Source organism: Tachypleus tridentatus, chromosome 7 (assembly GCF_004210375.1).
Source record: "Tachypleus tridentatus isolate NWPU-2018 chromosome 7, ASM421037v1, whole genome shotgun sequence".
NCBI classification, from domain to species: Eukaryota; Metazoa; Arthropoda; class Merostomata; order Xiphosura; family Limulidae; genus Tachypleus; species Tachypleus tridentatus.
Genome location: NC_134831.1, coordinates 195,485,165 through 195,506,662, shown reverse-complemented (window position 1 = coordinate 195,506,662; position 21,498 = coordinate 195,485,165). Strand labels below are relative to the sequence as shown.

Below are 21,498 nucleotides of genomic sequence, written 5' to 3'. Positions count from 1 at the left end.
TAAATTTAGATTTATTTTTAGTTCAATAAGAACAGTTATTAAACAACCGGTCATTGTATTAAATAAATTACTTAATATTTTATTTTATAAAATTAAAACTATAAGTGTTAGTAATAAAAAAACATACTTTTTGGATAATAAAAATAATCAACCCATTTAAAAATATTTAAAAAAATTGTGAACAAATAACATTCAAACATTTGATTTCACCACACTGTACACCACAATTCCATTAAAATATTTAATTTTTGTTATAAAGTCCGAGAGGGGGTGGAGCCTTTGAGGAGGTTCAGGCCTCTTCCCTGGCCTGCAAGGAGTCAGACGTGTAGAACTCGAGCCTCTTTACTTGGTCGGAAGGGTTAAAGCTTATGAACGGGCCCCCGTCATCGGGTCATGGGGTGGTTGGGGTCTCTGAGGAGGCTCAGATCCCCTTATCAGGTCGTGAGGAAATTGAGGCCTTTGAGAAGGTTCGGGTACCCCTGTAAGATAATGGAAAAGTTGCCGGACGTAACATCAAAGCAGCAGCGGAAGTAACCCGATCCCTCCAGAGCGTTTGATGGGTTTATCCTGTTAATATCCAGGGAATGTGTAGCCATGGAAAACAGTTCTAAGCATTCTCTCTCTTCAAACGCCTTCGGGTTGATGTGATATTTTTGCAGGAGATCCATTTCGCCTCTAGGAGGAATCACTTCTCCTTTGTAAATCATTTTCCTGTTCCCGTTTTCTGGTCCTTCGCTTCGACACATGTACGAGGTGTGGGAATTCTCCTCAACCCCAACTTCTCAGGAAGTATCATCGCGTCACATAGTGATGCTGAAGGGCGGGTTGTGTACGTTGATGTCAACACTCAGGGTCGTAAAGTCCGGCTTGTTAATGTCTATGCGCCCTCTAGGGGAGGGAGTTGAAGATGTTCTTTTCTTCTTTAAACAAGTTCTTGATAACGCAAACCAATATTGTCCTTGGTGATAAGCATGTGCATCCTCTGCGTTCAGCGTTGTTGGACTTCAACTTCCACAAAGTCTGGCGTGCACTTCACTGTGATGCTGAGGCAGGCAGGCATGCGATATTCGCGAACTCGCCGTCTTGCCCTGTATAGTAGGCAAGACAACTTAGCGGCCTTGCTTAGGGGAAACCAATGGACCAGTGAATGCTTGCGAACATTGACAAGTTCATAAAGGACATAAGACTTGGAATATGTCAAAGTATTCCGAGTAGCGAGTGTTTCCAGTCTGATGGAGCCGCTTAATCTCAGAAATGTTACTAAGGTTCAACTGTGTAAGAAATGAGAGATGTCTAAATATAAGCACATCTCCAGTCTGTTGAGGGAATACGGTCAAGTGTTTTCAGACATTACTGACATCCTCAACATGTGCCTTAACTATTATAAACGACTGTATGCGGCTTCGTCCGAGGATGAGGATATTTGGCGAGACATCACTAACCTTCGCTCCATCACGGTCTGACGACCTTTGAAGCCCATTACACTGGGTGAATGTTGGGCGGCTATCTGGTACATGCCATGTGGTGAGTGTTCGAGACCAGATGGCTTACCAGTGAAATTCTATCGCCAAATTCTATTTGTTAGACTTTCTTACAACTGTCTGACCCGTACTCTGGATGGATTATTTTCTCTAATCTGTAAAGATCCCATCCAGTACAAAGATCTTTTCTCGTGGCGTCCCATATCGCTCCTGAACGTGGATGCAAGGATAAAGTGGAGTTGGGTTAGTTTCTTTTACTTGTCTGAACATTTTTATACACGTCCAACTACATATTTTAGTTTTTAAACGTTCTACAAAAACAGAAATGATGATGCACCTTCTGTATTAAATTTTCGGACATTACTTATGGGATGACCTGATAATTAAATCCTAGATAATTTTTGTTTTAATTTTCCTTTAACCTTTGTATTTCATTTCCTTTTAGGTAAATTTCTTTAATCATTTGTAATTTTCTAGTTTCATTTTTGTAGTTTGTTTATTTGTTTTTTGGATTTAATTACTTGTGCATATCTATATATATTGTTATTTTATGTACCTATTCATTTTTTTAAATTTAATATTTGGTGTATGTATGTATCTTTTGGTTTTTTCAATTTCTCCTATAGTAGTTCTCATGTTCATTTACATAGTTATATATATTGTATATTTAATTGTTTTTGTTATTTCATTTCATATCATTGTTCTATATTTTTGTATTTTCTTAGTGTTTTGTTCCTTGTATTGTTATCGTGTATAAGAAATGGGACACTTTATACTAGTATAATTCGTCTAGAGTGCTTTTTTTTCGGTTTTATTTAATTTGGTTTAATACATTTAAGAGTTGTGTGCGTTGGCCCTGGTCGAGTGTGATCCATATTGTGAGAGTGAGTTCTCTCGTTAATCTGCGTAGTATTTTGAGAATTCATGTCTTTTTGTCGTGTGCACGTCAAAATATTGTAAGTTTTTGTCTTTATGTTTTGTTGAACTGTGGTCGGAATGGCTTTGGATATCCGCCCTTTTTCTGTGCGTCAGCGGTCCCTTCGTTTTGTGGTGCTCGCGGACTCGCTACCTTCGGCGGTAATAGACGCTATAAATGAACATCTGAGGGGTAGCCAGTGGGAGCGCTTACAACATTTTGGTAGAGGGTGATATGTGGCGACGTTGTCGTCGTCCGCAGTCACCCAGACTGTATTAAATAAAGGATACTTTACCTTTAATGGATTAAAAGTTCCAGTGGAGCCGGCTGGACAAAACATTAAATAGATTACGATCCGGTCGGCTCTTTATGCAATAGCGTCTGAACGAAGTGAATACGGTAACATCATTTTAAAATAGAACAAGAGTCGTATCAAGTGCGCCCAGAAGTGTGTACGGGGAATAGGAGGGCATGTGTAAATATGAAACAGCCCATCTCCAACTTTATAAAAGTTAAGGATTTCACGCTCATGGTCCATTACCCAGGCATACAATGAATGTGTCGTTGCTGAGGGCTCGGTGGTCGTGTGTCAGTTCGATGTAAGACCCCGAAATGCCCAAAGTGTTTAGTGTTTGGGTACCTGGACAAAAATTGTACTGTTAAGTGCCCAGTATGTAATGGCGACAACGCGACATCGCTGCATCCGAAGCATGTGTCGTCATACGCAAGCAAAGTCTCTGGAAACAAGACCACAAAGAACAAAGAATAGCCCAGGCCTCGTCAGGACAATCCTCTGTACCTGTAGTAGAGGAAACTAGGGTCTCTGTAACGACTTGCAAGAGGACAGGAGTCTGTGAGTAGCCTCAGGTCCCTTTGTCTGATCTGGAGAAGGTTGGAGCCTCTTGGAGGGTGCAGGTTTGCCAGTCTGTTGAGGGAATACGGTTAGGTGTCCTCGGACATTACTGACATCTTCAGCACATGCCTCAACTATTATAGCCAATTATATTTGGCTTCACCCATGGACGAGGGAGTTTGGCGAGACATTACACAGTTCTTGTCAATCCTCGATCTTTCACAATTTGAACAACTAGTGAAACTTATTACTCTGGGTGAATATTAGACAGTTATTTGGTCCATGCCACTTGATAAGTGTCCGGGACCAGATGGCCTGTCAGAATTCCATTACTACGTGTGACATATTATTAGACCCCTGTTTGTTAGACTTTTAAACAACTGTCTGACTCATGGGTTCATGCCTCCAGGTGCACTGGATGGGTCAATTACTCTAATCTGTGAGGATACCACCCAGTCTGAAGATCTTTTCTTGTGGCGTCCATTATCACTCCTGAATGTGGATGCAAAGATTCTATCTAAAGTCCTGTATGCCCATTTGATTGCTGTCATACTTCATCTGGTATGCATGGTAGAAGTATCCAACAAACCTGTATGCTTCTACATGACCTGTTTCACTACATCCATCACAGATGTTTGTGGTACGTTCTGGAGAGGCATGGTTTTCCTCCAGTTTTTGTGCAGTATGTGCGAACGTTTTATACGTCTTCTTCGACGAGGCTCTTAGTAAATGGATACTTGACGGTTCCTTTCACATCTGTCAGGATGTTCGTTAGATATGTCCATTATCATCACCTCTCTATAAGTTGGTGATAGAGTACTTATTCTCTTATCAGTACCACTCGGTTTCGGTGTGTGACCTTCAGTTGCCAGGAGGAGTGTCAATCAAGTATGTCAGCCATAAAGATGATGTGAACCTCTTTTTGGCAAACCAAACATCTTTCGGTTCAGCACTGGCAATTGTTAATAAGTACTCTCAGGCCAGTGCAGCCCAACTCAACTACCCGTGTCTAGGGCTCAGTGGTTGAGTAAATGGGCCTCATCTGCAAACAGCCCTTTTGAATTGACGTGGACTTCCTCTCTGGTTAAATGCTTTGGGATTGTTTTCCTTGTGAGTCCTGAGGCTGTCTGGAAAGAGGTGATGCAATGTGTCAGTTCGGCAGTTCGGAACTATCGTTACAGCCTCGCAAACCTGTTCGGCAGGGCAGAGGTGGTGAAGAGGAGGATACTCCCCTTGGTATGGTATCTCGGAACTATTCTTCCTCTAAACAACTGCTGTGCATGGACTGTCGAGCAGCATGTCTACACCTGCCTGTGGAGTGGTAAGACTGAGACGGTGTCTCGGTTATCCTTAATTACGCCACCTCACAAGGGAGGAATGGGCATCCCATGTGTTCAGACCAAGTGTCTTTCTCTTTTCCTGTCCACCACTATTCGCTGTCTCTCTTGGGAAGATCATTCTTGTAGCCAACTGGCTCGTTTCCTGATTGGCATAGGGCTCAGACATTTTGTTGTTTCACCGGGCCTGAGTAAACCAATGTGTTTTGATCATTCCGCTTGGTATGCTGACGTTATTGCGGCGATCAGACGTTGTCACGCCATGTCACGTGATATTCCAATGGACTCCAATTCTCTCTACCGTCTGCTTGCCCCAGACCGTACTCACAGGATAGAGCAACACCACCCTGCTCTTCCATGGGACGTTATTTGGGGACGAATTGTGATGCTCCATGTTGATAGTTACCTCCAGGCTTTCAACTGGCGTGTCGTTCATTACATCCTACCGGTGAGAGAACGTTTATATCTTTTGCCCGACGTCGGAGGCGATATGGAAAAGATGGCTCACCTTTTCCTTGTCCCTCCTATCTTGGCTAGAACCATATTGTATCACGTGTCGGTCCCCGTTCCCAGTCACCTGGCCTTTATGTTTCATTACACCGTAATGGTTTTCAAGAACGTCATCTGGCTCGTTTGAAATCAATTCATTTTTGAGCAGGCCATGGTGACTTACTTTAAGACACTGGCTAAGGCTAGATACAAGTTGTTACTCCGCCTTCAGGCCGACTATCAACTGCTGTGTTCGAGGGACTTTTATCATCAGTGGCGCCCGGATGTTTTGTCGATATGCACGCTTATACGTTATAGAGCTAGCCTGATTTTTTAGACTGCCCCTATAATCGGTGTAATTTTTAAATTGTATGTTTTTAATTATATTGTTTTTCGTATTTTCTTTTTGCATTATTTTTTTTGTTTTTCTATTGTATTTTTGTAAATATTTTCTTTTTATAGCTATAATTTATTATTATTTTCAATTATATTTTATAACTTTTACATGTTTGTATGAAGTGCATATTTATGTATTAAATGTAAAGTTATGTGTAGAGTTATTCATTTTTATAATAATTTTTTTCATCTTTGTGATTATATTTTTGCAATAAATATTTCTAATAGTTTCTTGCGACTTGTATGTTTTTGCAATTTTTCTGTTTTTCTTAAATTGAGGTTTTGTTTATATAACTTTTGTAGTTTTGAATTTAATTACTTGTATATATCTGTATAAATTGTTATGTTGTTGTATGTTAATGTAATGTTCATTTGTACTGTTTTCTTGTATTGTTTTTGTTGTAAATAATTTCAATAAAATACTAGTTAGTTCAGATATCTGGTTGGGGCCCTTCATACTAATATAATTCATCTACTGGGCTACTAATTAGTGCCTTACCACCACAGTGGGGGCTAAAATGCTAACTTCAAGAGGTATGTTTATTTAACTTACTTATCCCCAAAGAGTAGTGCCTTATTTGTATTTCTTATGAATTTTTATTTATTTTTATTCTTCGTTATCTTGGTGAACAGTCACCTTCCCACAACTGTCTGCAGGTGTGGGACGTCGTGGGCTTGAGCACTCACATTTCGCTCTTCTAATTTCTATAGCTATTCCTTTATTTTATTTCTTTATGTGAGACCAGTGTTAAGATTGATAGACGGTCTATCCTCACCGCAATGTGGGTCCTACTTTCGTAGTCGTCTCCGAAACATTTTATACCCCCACATTATAGCCTATACCTTTATACAAATACTTCCTTGATTTACGCTTTGCTTTCACCAATCGCGGTGAAATTTCTGGGACGCCCATGATAACCTCTGATTAAACAAAGTTACTATTTAATTTTGCCCAAATGTCGTATTGCTATGAAAGTTGTATCCAAATCAAATGTTAAAATTATAACAAAACTACGACAAATAAAGCAAAAAATAAAATACCAAGACAGAATTGGAAAAGATTAGAACATTCTATTAAAATGTTTCACTTTCTTTCGTTACAGTTTCGACGGTTGACAAGAAGCCTGCTACAGCTTTAAGAGATTAAGTTGTGTCAATAAGCTATTTAAAATGTTAAGATACCGACTCTGTCAATAAACTTTTGAAAATATTATGTTGAAATTTCGAGTGTGTCAGTCTGTTAAAAAAGCAGTAATTAGGTTGCTACAATTGCACATGGTATGCGATGTTTTTTTGGTCCGTGAAGCTAAATTAGAATTTTTTTTTCTAAATTAGGGTACACCTATCCAAAATTCAGTTCTACATATACCCAATCAAATAGAATGTCATTTTTAGTGGCAACACCTCAATTGCTTAAGCCTTGTCAAGTTCGAAAATCGAACGTTTTCCCAATGTTTGCGATAGGCATTATGAATGTTTCACAACTTATGTTGCTCTAAGCACTTTATATTCCAGATACTTTAATCAAAACAACTAAACCAACAAACTGATGACATTTGTATGGCAGCTTGTGTATATTCCATATCTCAGGCAATTCATATAACTTTCATAGAAACAAAATATTTTGCAATATTTAGTCCCAAATAGGTGAGAAATTTATGCCCAAATATTTGTAGATATAATAAATGAATTTATTAAACTAATTCACTCAAACAGCCATTGCTTTCAGCAACCTGCTCCTATCATTTCCTCAGCTTTATTCTCATATATATGTATATCTCCCCAGTGGTTCGGCGGTATATCTGCAAGTTTACGACGCTAAAATTCGACTTTTGATCACCATGGTTGGCAGATCACATACAGCCCATTGCGTAGCTTTGGTTTTAGGAACAACAAAACTGAAACCACACTTAAAAAGCCTCACCTAATCATAAGTGGGTCGCAGCAGGTTGTACAGCGACATCTATCAATATACACCGTTTCCAAAGAACTAATAGTTTACTCTTTTATATCCACCTGAAAAAGCACAGATAAAGATTTCTAACAATCCTCGATGACCATACGAACTTGGTGCTTCGAGATTTTGTTCTACACAGTTGCTTAGGTTGTTTGTTTTTAATTAAATTTGTGGTATACATCATCCGTAGGTGGCCATCTTTACAACTGTTACAGAAAACTGTTTAGCTTATCTGTTGATGTTGGTGTGTATTTGTTTATACACAGGACCTAAGTTTTTTAAAGTTAATCTTTCATAACTATGTCAAGATGTTTCATCGTATTACAAAATGTTACATCAGTACTGATGAATTCTACGTTCTTGTCTTTCTTGTAGAATTGTATTTACAAATGCGTCTCATACATGAATATACTGTTGTTTTGTTTTTTTTCTACAGACGCAGAGATCCCTGCAAAGTGGTCCTTGTTATTGGTTATTTTACAGATCAGCAACTCACTCAGCTACTTCCATTTGGCGTTAAAAGTGACTAAAATATTTTTTATCCATAAATTCAAGAAAAGGTATGCGTATGATTTACGGCATTTATTTACTTTTTGAAGGAAGAAATACAACATTGAAGGCAAAAATTAAATGAAATATAAATAGTACCATATATTACGTAAAATAATGCATATTTTAATTAGTTCACAAAATGATGACCAAACACACTGTAGCGGAATGTTTACCCATTACCTAGAATATTGTATAAGTCGTTTTATTGATATTCTTCTGTGTTTGTATGATTCCAAATCAGTATGAACATCAAATTAATTTCAGTCAATTAGTAGCAGTATATGATTTAGATAAACCAATTATTTTGTTAAACTAGCGCTTCAGCAAATAAACTTTATTTAAACAGTAAAGCCAAGAAATGAGCTCAAAGTAAATTTTTCTAAGCCACATGCATAGCAACTGAAAGCAACGCTTCAGAGCTGCCTTGTATACATGAGGACAAACAACACAGAAAAACAAAGTTTAGATACTTTTTATCTCCTTCCACAAACATAACTTACCTCATATTTCAAAAGGTATATTCCAAGAAGAAGACTATAAAAATCAGAAGTTAATATGGACAGGTTCACTGCAGTGGCGCTACTGATTTTCATGAGGAAGGGCATGATGACGTAGAGAAGAAAGAGGCACGTGGAGAACACAAGGAGCACAGCAACTAAATGTTACGGCGAAAATAAACATTGTTCTTTAATATTTATTTGTATTTCTACATTAAAATTGTAATTGGAAACAGTTTCATCACGTTTATTTTAATAGACTTAATCTATTATATTTGTCTAGTGGAATTATTTTATTGTATGTGCCAAAGCTACTAAGGTCGTATGACGCCGTCCAAAATTTTGAACTACTGACCAACAAAGGGAAAGCAGCTAGCCAGCAGTACCCTATTTCTCACTATCCATGCTCAAACTGTGGGGAATATTGTGTGATATTGCACGGTTCGAATCCGACTCTCCAGCTCCGGAATCTAGAGCTCTCCCATAGATCCCATCCACTTTTCAGAATTAAGAAAATAATTTAAAAGCATTTTTAAATTTTTGCTGTATGAGAGTGTTCTTATATTTAAATATTCTCCAATGCTTTTAAGTTTAATTAACATCAAAAACCCGCTCTTAAAAACTGTTGTTTCTATTTAGCGAAATGAAAAGATTTCCAATCATATACAGATCCTGATATAAAAAAAAAGTTAATCGAACATTTACTTCCGGAATAAAACACATAAAAAACAATAATTTAAGAATATTTAAGTCTCTTAATTGATTTTCACCTATCATTTAGGGTTATCAGAAATCACTGATTAAAATGCAGGGAAGTAAAATTAACGAAATAGCTGTATTGTATAATTGCACTTAATTGAATATACTAGCTTCTCACACAATTGTATGTAGGGAATTCATAGTCAATTTTAGAGTTAATAATCACAAAACATCTTTATATTAATCGCCATCTAATAGCTTAATGCTAAGTCTGAAGGATTTTGACTTTGAGTTTCGATTACATAGATCATTGTATAGCTTAACATCAAACAACGAATCATACTAGCTTATATAAACATCAAAAATCGAATTTTCACACGCAATTTTATACTAACTTTTTTCTTATTTCATTAAGTTGCAAAACTAAATTTTAAAAATTTACTGTCAGAAAAGAGACTTTATTCTGTAGTGCCATTCTGGAGTTCAAGGAACAAGAAGGTAAAAGGGCCATACGAGTTTTAATTTTTAACCTTAAAACTACCAGTAAAGTCAAGACACCATATATTTTTCAAAAACTTGTTTTCCATTTTTTCGCACAAAACTGCTTTCGGACCTTTAAATTAATTACTCAAATTACTGATGGATGCCTCCATTTACTTTTCATTCGAAGTGAACTATTTCGTCCAGGGTGTTGTTCATTTCTTTATATTAAGAGTTGTAAATGACACAAAGTCACTCAGTATGAGGAAATATGTGGAGCAAATCGGTAGTGAATGGTAAAAGAACAGCAACAATCAAGTTGGTAATTTGACTAAGATAACAGAAGGCAGTAGTAGTCTTCTGATTTGTGCGTTCGGACTGTAAATCAGTTAGTCCATGGTATGCATCCCTCTGCCGTAAGAACGAGTTCCGCACTTTGGGCAAAGTATAGGAGTGATTGAAAAATTAAAAAAAGAGTAGCTAATGGTTTGAGATGAGTGTTCCTAACTAGCTGTTTCCCCCATAGCCTTGGTTCAAAATTAGGGACAGCTATGCCCATACAAAAATCGACAAGAAATGGGAGTTTAAACCAGCAAACCATCCTATGTTTTCATTATGGTAGTACAAGAAGGCTTCTAGAGTTTTCCAAACCGTTAAGTTGTCAAACTATATAAAGAACGTTTAAAATTGTCAAAGCTTTTTCAAACAGGCTGCTCTGTGAGGTGTGGACTCTTACATTATTGCAGCAAAGCTTGAAGAAAGAAAAATAATGTCTCACAGCACACTTAAGTTTAAGTGGTTATCTGTTTCTTGTTATTTTTAGTCGAGAATCGAAACCCGGATTTTAGTGTTCTAAGTCCTTAGATTTACCTTTGTCCTACCGGGGCGGGGGGATTCTTTTATAACTTCAATTACAACAAAAAATGAAGACTTTTCAGAACAAAATAATTTCTCAAATGATTTTCTAACATTGTGTTAAGGTTATGGTATTTATATAATATAAGACGGTTTGCAAAAAGCTTCAGGTGTTATCCATTTCCCATTAACATCTTTAGCGGGTACTGTTGAGTAATATATCCATCTATGTGTTTTTTTTTTTCATGACAAGCATATTGTAAGCTTTGCCCATAATTTGGTACTAGCATAACGATGCAATTTTAAGCCTAGAAATCCGTTGGTATTCTAACAGCTTTATTATTTTCGTGCCAAATACCTTGTGGGTTCATGACACTATTGGTTGCGGGGTTTCTAATGATATACAAATAACCAAAACTTAAATAAAAACACACACACACATTCATATTCCAAGTTTTCTCAACAGTCATTGGTGGGGAGTATTTTATCTAGAAGTTAAGTAATTTCGCCGCCCAATGTCTTTGCCGGTTCCTTACATTTAGTATGCTAACAAGTACACACATGAAATTACTCATTTTGTTCAAATATATGGACTATCCCCATATTGTTGTATGGAAACAAGTCGATAATGCATAATATCAAATGTCAGAGTTAACAATATTTAAGGAGACGTAAAGTTGTCTCAAATATTCTGGGTAACAAAGACAAAGGTCTGAAAATCTAATTATTGCCAATATGTGTAGAAATATGCTACGTGTTTTTTGGTTATAGTTTTGATTCTCGTCTCTAAGGTTTCATCAAATTTGGACACAAGAGAAAGATAGTTAGATGTAATAAATGTAGATGTTTTCTGTCTTTAGTTACTTCACTTCTACTATCTAACAAAAGATAGAAAGAGCTTATAAATGTCACCTCAGGAGGTCGCAAGCCCTGAACTAGTCTAAAATAAAATATTGTAATAAGATGTGCAATAGGTATACGTAGACAGAACACACTAGATTCGATAGCTGGATGTAATATTATATTTTGCTTTTATAAGACCCATGTCATAGCGATTTTCTACAAAATGTTGATAAAAAAATAATGAAAAAATGTTTCCTCAAATACTTAGAATACTTTTAGATGATACAATAAGATTTTTGTATCTCAGAATGACTGGTATGGGTATTAACACTTTTTTTGATAATGAGACAACATGCCAACCTTCCTAGGTCATCTCCAGCTTAAACTTAGGAAGGTCGAAACATTGTTCTCTTCTTGTTAATAAAACTGTTAATACCCATACCAGTCATTCTGAGATACATTTTTATTTCAAGTGGGTTTCTCGTCATCAAGACAATACGATTTTGTTCTATGTTGCTTATCAACGATCAGAATATGTTACATAGTTTATGACTCGTGCTGAAACCCTGTTCTCAAACTAGTAACTGTGCATCAAGTTAGCACATTTCTAATAGTTGGTACTAAAGACCTGAAATTTGGTGGAATTGTGCACCAAGTCAGTACATTTCTAATGAATGGTCCTGAAGGCCTGAAACTTGGTGGAACTGTGCACCAAGTTAGTAATTTTCTAATGACTGGAGCTGAAGACCTGAAACATGGTGGATCTGTGCACAAAGTTAGTATATTGCTAATGACTCATGCTGAAGGCTTGAAATTTATTGAAACTGTGTACCAAAGTTCATTGTCCCTGCTAAGTTTGTTTAAATTCCATATTGCATATCTGTGACAGATACAGATAGTTGTGCTTTCATTCAACACAAGAACCTCATTCAAACGTCAAGGAACGTTGAAGTTCTGTAGAACAAAAAGAGTTTCTTTAATAACAACTGTTAAGTAATAACTCACTGAAAACCAAGCGTGCAATAGAATGTTGAATAGTTAGCGAGTCAAAGGTCAACATCGACTGCTTCGGAAGCGATCTCGGCCGTCTACATTTATACGAAATATAGAAAGCCTTATTCCGTAGTAAAGCAACCAACAGAACAAACGTCCAATCTAAAGAGTACATTCAATGGTTAATAAGCTCAGAACTTCACTTGAGTGCCAAGAAAATCACTTCCACTCAGTTAAAAACCCAACAACACGGAGTTGTAGATAAAGTAGTTTAGAGTGGATGAAACTACTTTTGGAATCGATCTGCTGAATTAGAAGAAATAAATCCAAGAGTATGTCATTCCTTAGAACAAAGTGTGTTAGTATTTTTCAAAAATAATAATAATTATATGGCAGTTATTATATGATAATGCTACTCTGTTAAATAGTGTTCCAGTCTAAACTCATCAAAATTAGGAAAATTACCCTCAGGGAATGCTGGATAATTAATAAAATGTAATCCAAAACCCAAGAGTTTCCAGGTCCAGCAAGCGAGTCCTGAACTTCGACTTTAACAGGTGCGCCTGTTTGGGACATTACTTTACTTCCCTTCCCCGATTTCATTTTAATTTGCCTCTTACATCTCTACTAAATCAATTTACCGCAATTAATTAATTAAAATGATTAAAATATCAAGACGCTTAATATGGTAAACATTAATTATTGCACTGATTTTGAACACCAGAGGGAGAGCTGAGCTGTTAATATTCACGTCGTATCCTACCTAGTTTGTCTTTATTTTATAACTAGTAAACACGTTAATGAAATTTTACAAATCTCGTTTCACGGAAGGCTAACTTTATGTACCGTTTGCCTAGTAAATGTATACACTTCTTTGTTTAAACTTTCAATACATTTCCATCTCATTAAGTACTTAACCCTTCTTTCGTACTCTTTATGTACCGTTTGCCCAGTAAATGTATACACTTCTTTGTTTAAACTTTCAATACATTTCCATCTCATTAGGTACTTAACCCTTCTTTTGTACTCTTTATGTACCGTTTGCCCAGTAAATGTATACACTTCTTTGTTTAAACTTTCAATACATTTCCATCTCATTAGGTACTTAACCCTTCTTTTGTACTCTTTATGTACCGTTTGCCCAGTAAATGTTTACACTTCTTTGTTTAAACTTTTAATACATTTCCATCTCATTAAGTACTTAACCCTTCTTTTGTACTCTTTTTACCTAGTGGTCTGCCTTGTCACTATACACTTTTTGGTTAAGCTTTCCATATATTTCCATCTCATTAAGCAAACCTTTAGATCAGAAAACAAACATAAAATTACCAGAAATCAAAACTCTCCTATATTACGTATAATACGAACAGAATGATTCAGGAGTGTTACAAGTTTAATAACTTTCATTTACGATCCATTTCTTACCTTGTTCCAGTTTTCCCCAGTTTATCACAGCTAATTCTTTCCTTTCTAAAATTGCTCTGAAAAGAATTAAATAATTATTTAGTGCCAATAAATTTAGCCAAATTTTAATGCTAAGATAAAACAACAACAACAACAAATGGTCATTCAAAGTAAGTGAACAGTTCTTTTTCTTCACTTCTCTGATATTTTACATAAAAAATGTCTTTACAGTAAACGAGAGAGCAAAACTTTGGAAGAATAATATTTCTGTAAACAATAACAGCAAACACGCTGTAGTAAACCTGGTTTCATTTGATAGATCAGTTTATAAGCATCTTTTATTTTAACGACTACAAAGTTTCAAGTTTACTAATCTGTTACTAGCTTCAATACACGTGGCATATTATTTCTTAGTTGTTTAATTTTTGGTAGACATTTTAATTGAACTTTACTAATCTGCCCTACCACAAATCTTTTCCTAATGACTAATGAAATCCATTCATTTTTATCCCATCTTGCTCTAATTATTTAGGTTTCTGTTTCTTTCTTCAAGAGTATTAAATACGACTTATCAACTTAAACCTGCAATAACAAAGTTGCTCAGAAGTCCTAAATAATTCACAGAGGCGCTAGTTTCAAAAATTTTTAAAAAAATCTGAGTTTCAATATAAAACGAGCTTTACGCTCAAGTTCTCTCTTAATTAATTATAGGAAGTTGACTTATAGTGTATAACACAGAACACACTTCTGACTTACTTTATGACATTGGTAGTCGCTTAGCTAAACAGGCTTAATTACTAATTAAGAAACTGACAAAATACTTAATAATATGTAATCTAGTATGTATTGTAAATTTTTTGCTTACAACATTCTACTGAAATTTAATACTGTTTTCCCGAGTCTTAATAATGAATTTGTCTTATTTCCAAACGCAGAAAAGTAACGAATGAATGGCTGAATAATGTTTTGATCCCATAGAACTTACAACTGTAACCCGTTAACTACGCTTCCAAATAGTCCTAACATTCCCAAAAATTCAACTTTATTGTATGTTTTAATGGCGTATTCTTCTGCCACGTTGGACGCTCCGATGAGAGAGGCACCACCGAGGCACAGCATGTCACCCAGAAGTCTGTTGCTGACTAGGAGATAAAAAATATCTTTGTTGAAAGAAACAAAGCAATAACTTCGAAACGAGAGTTATTAATAGCATTAATTTATATATTGACAAATGAAAAATTACATTCATACCAGATAGTTTTGTTTTTGACAAAAACTGCTAATTAATTTTGCTGTGTAATGAGACGTAAATTTCTTAAGTAATAAAACTTACGAACAACATAGATTTTCCTTAAAGGCTTCAAAAAAATGTTAATTTTCCTTCATTAATTATATTCATAAATCCAGCAACAAAAATGAAAAGATCTTAAATAGATTGATAAAACAGTATTTTTAAAAATTCTTAAATAAAGTAATTGTTAATACACATTTACCGTTGTATTATGTATTACAGCTTATATGTGATAAACTTATTAAAACAATTACTTTAGTCTTAACCTTATAAAAAGAAGGTTTTTGTCTACATAGAAGAATTACTCGATAAGGTACGATACATTCTTACACTAACCAAACAGTTTTAACTTAAAGAAAACTAAATTGAGTTATTCGTAGCTAATTAAAATCTCGAAAGATTATTCAGGAAGCTTGTGTTTTCTTTTAACAAAGCCACGTCGAACTATCTAGTGAGCCCACCAAAGGAAAATCGAACTCCTGATTTTAGCGTTGTAAATCCGTAGACTTACCACTGTGCTAGTGGAGGGTTATTCAGGAAGCTAACCTGATCGAGTTAGAAACGTTGTTTCGTAAACTGTAAGAAAGGTTGCTGGTTTTCTTTTTTTAAATTGCACTGCCAGACAAAATACAATTTGTATTATTAAATTTTCTCAAGGAAATTTTCCTCCTTTTACAGAAACGCAACAGTAAGTTTGAGGTTCGATACCTGCGGTGAGTACAGAGCAGATAGCCCTTTATGCATGCATTTTCGTGTTAAACACAATCAAAGAAGTAAGCTCGTAGCCATGTTAAGCTGAACTATTTAGTTGGTGAATATTTTTCTTAATCCCTGTGTTAAGTTGAGCCGCTAACGTTGTCTTGAATTGTTAAGCTAACCCATATGTTTTATTAAAACATACAATCATAAGATATTATAAAGCACTTTCACTATTGATTGCAATATAATATATTCTGATGTTATGCACGAACCGTACTTTTGAGTATCATTTTCATAAATGATATATTTTCAGTACGGATGTCTAAACATAATTGTTATTTATCATTATTCAAAAGTACATCATAATCAATGAGTAGTTAAATAACGAAACTGTAATGCCAAAAGAGCTTAATAAATGTATTTGACGTGACGGCGTTGGTCTGTTTCAAGACGAAAATAGCGAGACGAATGATGCTTTATAACTTCAAGTTTCTACAGAAGAGTTGCTAAGATGCCCGTAGAAATGTTTGGAATTAGTATGTACGACGAAGATTAAGTGAATTTATTTGTTTGTTGTGAATTTCGTGCAAAGCTACACGAAGGCTTCCCGTGCTAGCTGTCCCAGCTAGTCATCACCATCTATCGTCAACTCTTGGGCTACTCTTTTATCAAAGAATAGTGAGACTGACCGTCACATTGGAACGTTCCTACAGCTGAAAGAGCCAGCATGCACGGGAGGACGGAGATTCAAAGCTGCGACGTACAGATTGTGAGTCGACAGCCCTAGTCACCTAGCCATGTTGGGCCAGATAAAGTGAGAGATCAGGATCAACTTTCTTTTATACTTTGTTAAATACGGTTCAGGTTATCTTCTGATTCAGGACCGTCTCTGTAGCTAGAGGTCTGTATGTCTCAGAAGTACCGTTCCATAATTCGTCGTTATGCTAGTCATTGTGAATGAAAGTTAAATGGAAAACACTTTATTTTTTTTTGCGTAACGGTTATGTATTAAACAAACAATATGAAAATGTTCTCCAAATCATAAAACATAGTCACTCAGCCTAAATCTCGTTATTTTTCCAGCTCATTAAACTTAGTTACAGGGCCTAAAGATGTAAATATTAAAACAATAGCGAAAAAATTTCATTGTTTTGGAATACCCTGGAGTAATAATGATCACTAGAATATTGAAATATTATCCGGATCAATGAAACGTCGAGTTGAAGCATAGGAAGAGTAGTATTGGTAGCTCCAGTTATCCTGTTTGAAGTTATGCACAAAGATACACAAATGGCTATACGTGCTCTACCCACTACAGATATTGAAACACGGTTTCTAGCGTTGTAAGCCCACAGACATTCCGCTGTGCCACTGGGAGGCCAATTAAATTTATCCTGAGAATCCAGGAGTGAAAGCATAGGAAAATATGATATACCATGTCAATCACAGTAGTGCTCATATGATTTGTTCAGAAATATATCTATATAATAATGTGTAATTTAATCAAACTATTCTAGACTTTTGGACCCTATCGTCTGTTAAATGTTTGACTTAATTTCAGGTGTCTAAACAAATTTAAGACAAAACTTAGATAGATCACATAGATGTGTTAAATGTGTAGGTTGTAGCTCTTGCGTGATTTATTACACATGATAAATGGAAAGTTCTACTAACTACTCCAAGAAATTTTATTTAAGCAAGTATTTATCATGTGATAAATGCTTATCCGACGCAATCAGACCACGCAGTTCGACACCAATAGTCAAATATTCCTATTCTATAAACAATTCTTTTTAGATAGCGTACAGCAATCTGGACTAACATTTCTTCCTGTGTTAAGATTCATTTATGTCACATAGAAGTTACCATTTTTTATAAACGTGTATGTACTTTAAAAAGCTTTGATCCAATCTACAGAGTATTGTATATGCAATCAGTTATGATCAAAAAAAGGAAAAAAACCTTAAAAGTTTTATCGAATTTACGAGTGTTGTGGAAAAAAAATGGATGTCAGTTAATGAATATAAAACCCCTAGACAATAACCTTTATCTAGAAATTTTGCAAGGAAGTAAGTAGAATTCAGAACAATAAATGAAGTTTGTAGGTAATTAGAAGGACAATAGCTGAACAATGAAGTGGATCAATAAGATGTCTTTTCTAAGCATCCCGGAAATAGCTACACGTTACTTGATCATTTTCTGATACATGTAAGAAGTAATATACTATATATATATATATATACATACACACACTTCAATACAGAACGTTTGTTATACACAATACGAGCCTTGGCCTTTGATAGATAAACAATTACGATATATTTCGTTGAGATTCTTTTGACAGGGATAATTTATGACTCTAATTCTTTCAATAAGTAGCTCTTTTGTATTAGGCAACTATTCAAACAGTTTCCAATATGTGTTCACTGATGATATACACGTACAGGAGGAGCTAGTACGATGTTGGAATCCTTGTAACGTCGCCTTATGGAAAACTAAAAAGCAATAAAGTGATTGTCCTATGGTACAAATAACACGTTTTTTTTTAAATGTGTACATTGATTTAGTAATTTATGCTTCGTAAAGATTTCCTTTCTATTTTAACGAGGTGTTCGGACAATGTTTTCCAGTGTTTCATAGCCGTAAAGGAAGAAGTTAATACAGCCCCCGAGAGAACATCTTCGACGTTATTTTGAGATCGTAGACACCATATTCTGATATAATGTTATTTAATAACACCTGAAAGCGGCTTTAGAAGCTTGATGGTAAACACGACATTAGAACTGATTTGTTAAAGATACAATAATAGCCACTCGTGTGGAACTGGAATGCTTCACAAAAAAAAAGTTTCCATTGAAATCAAATTACACAAGAACGAAGCCTTCAGTATAGTATATACAGAAATATGTATTGTATAAACTAACCTACCTACCTCAACACTTTATACACATAAAGCACCATCTAGTAGTAAAATTATTATTTTTTTTACTGTTTTGTAGATTCGGATGAGATAGCACACAGAATTAGAATGCTTACATCTATTGATGTCATAAAATAACAAAAATAAAACCTAAACTTTGCTTTAAATGAAAAAGTATGACTCCTTTTAACACGGGGAGAAGAATATTTTCGTTTTATGTAAGGTATAATATATTACCAAAGAACAATAGATCATGGTAAAGCATAATAGAGCTATCAGTAAGGATACAGATCTATATAAATTATAAGCTATAATATACTAGCAAAGAACAATATAGCTTGGTATAGCATAATAGATCTATCACTCATAATATAAATCTAAAGAACTTGTAAGCCGTAATATGTTACCGAAGAAAATAGAACATGGTAAAGATTACAAGAGGTATCAATCATTATATAGACCTAAAGAACTACCAAGCTATAATATATTAGCAAAAAATATTGGAATATGTTAAAACACTATAAATTTACCACTCATGATATATAGATCTAAAGAAGTTGTAACTAATAATATCTTAAGAAAGAACAATAGAACACGCTAACCTATTATACACCTAACAGTCATGATACAGATCTAAAGAGCTTATAAGCTAAACTATGTTACCAAAGAAAAATAGAACATGCTACACCACTATACACCAAAGAGTCATAAAATATAGATTTAAAGAACTTGTAAGCTATAATGTGTTACCAAAGAACAATACAACATGGTAAACCACAATAAACCTATCAGTCATGACACAGTTCTAATGGATTTGTAAACTATAATATGTTACTAAAGAATAATAGAACATGTTAAACCACTATAGACCTAAGAGTCATAATATACAGACCTAAAGAACTTGTAAGCTATAATAAGATACCAAAGAACAACAGAACATGGTAAACCACAATAGACCAACCACTCATGATACACATTTAAACAACTTCTAAGCTATAACATGTTTCCAAACAAAATAGATCTATCAGTCATGATAGTGACCTAAAGAACTTGTAAGTTATAATATGTTGTGTTTTTCTTATAACAAAGCCACATCGGGTTATCTGCTCAGCCCACCGAGGGGAATCGAACCCCTGATTTTAGCGTTGTAAATCCGAAGACATACCGCTGTACTAGCGGGGGGCGTTATAATATGTTATCAAAGAACAATAGAACATGGTAAAGCATAATAGACCTACTGGTCATGATACAGATCTAAAGAAATTCTAAGCTATAATATACTAGCAAAGAACAATACAGCATAGTAAAGCCTAATAGATCTATCAGTCATAATAAAGATCTAAAGAACTTGTAAGCTGTAATATGTTACCAAAGAACAATACAACATGGTAAACCACAATAAACCTATCAGGCATGACACAGTTCTAATGGATTTGTGAACTATAATATGTTATTAAAGAATAATAGAACATGTTAAACCACTATAGACCTAAGAGTCATAATATACAGACCTAAAGAACTTGTAAGCTATAATAAGCTACCAAAGAACAACAGAACATGGTAAACCACAATAGACCAACCACTCATGATACACATTTAAACAACTTCTAAGCTATAACATGTTTCCAAACAAAATAGATCTATCAGTCATGATAGTGATCTAAAGAACTTGTAAGTTATAATATGTTGTGTTTTTCTTATAGCAAAGCCACATCGGGTTATCTGCTCAGCCCACCGAGGGGAATCGAACCCCTGATTTTAGCGTTGTAAATCCGAAGACATACCGCTGTACTAGCGGGGGGCGTTATAATATGTTATCAAAGAACAATAGAACATGGTAAAGCATAATAGACCTACTGGTCATGATACAGATCTAAAGAAATTCTAAGCTATAATATACTAGCAAAGAACAATACAGCATAGTAAAGCCTAATAGATCTATCAGTCATAATAAAGATCTAAAGAACTTGTAAGCTGTAATATGTTACCAAAGAGCAATAGAACATGGTAAACGACTATATACCAATCAGCCATGATTTGGATATAAGTGATGACATAGATCTAAAGAACTTGTTAGCTATAATATGTTACCACAGAACAACAGAGCATAATAAAGCATAATAGATATATCAGTGATGACATAATCTAAAGAACTTGTAAGGTATAGTATGTTACGAAAGAACAGAACATGGTAAATTATAACCGACCTATCAGTCATGATAAATATCTAATGAACTTGTAAGATATAATATGTTACCAAAGAGCAATAAAAAATGATACACCACTGTAGACCTAGTGTCATGATATAGATCTAAAGAACTTGTAATCTATAATATATTAATGAAGAACAATACAGCATGGTAAAGCATAATAGACCTATCTATAATTCATGATAGGGACCTAATGAATGTGAAAGGTATAATATGTTGCCAAAGAATAATAAAACATGGTAAAGCAATATACACTTATCAGCCATGTCATAGATCTAAAGAACGTGTAAGCTATAGTATGTTAACAAAGAGCAATAGAGCATGGTAGACCACAATAGACCTATCAGTTATGACATTGATCTAAAGAACTTGTAAGCTATTATATTTTACCAAAGAACATTGGAGCATGGTAAAGTATACTTGAGGTATCAGTGATGATATAGTTCTGAAGAACGTCTAAGCTATAATATATTACCAAGGAATAATAGAACATGGTAAAACACTATACATCTGTCAGTCATGAAAAAGATTTAAAGAGCCTGTAAGCTATAATATGTTACCAAAGAACAAAAGAACATGCTGACAACTATGGACTTATCAGTTATAACATAGATCAAAAAATCTTC

General features: G+C 34.9%; 1 protein-coding gene across 3 annotated transcripts in view; it reads right to left on the bottom strand.

Annotated features, from left to right (window-relative positions):
• Nucleotides 1-21,498, bottom strand: part of LOC143257630 (solute carrier family 35 member F2-like) — a 215,868-nt gene that overhangs the window by 11,599 nt on the left and 182,771 nt on the right. For 2 of the 3 annotated variants that reach the window (XM_076516662.1, XM_076516661.1), the window contains exons 5-7: nucleotides 14,738-14,894; nucleotides 13,774-13,829; nucleotides 8,482-8,636 (exon numbers count right to left, since the gene is read on the bottom strand). In XM_076516662.1, the coding sequence (XP_076372777.1) occupies nucleotides 8,482-8,636; nucleotides 13,774-13,829; nucleotides 14,738-14,894 (368 nt within the window). The remainder of the gene's footprint in view (nucleotides 1-8,481; nucleotides 8,637-13,773; nucleotides 13,830-14,737; nucleotides 14,895-21,498) is intronic. The other variant, XM_076516663.1, reaches the window with a different exon arrangement.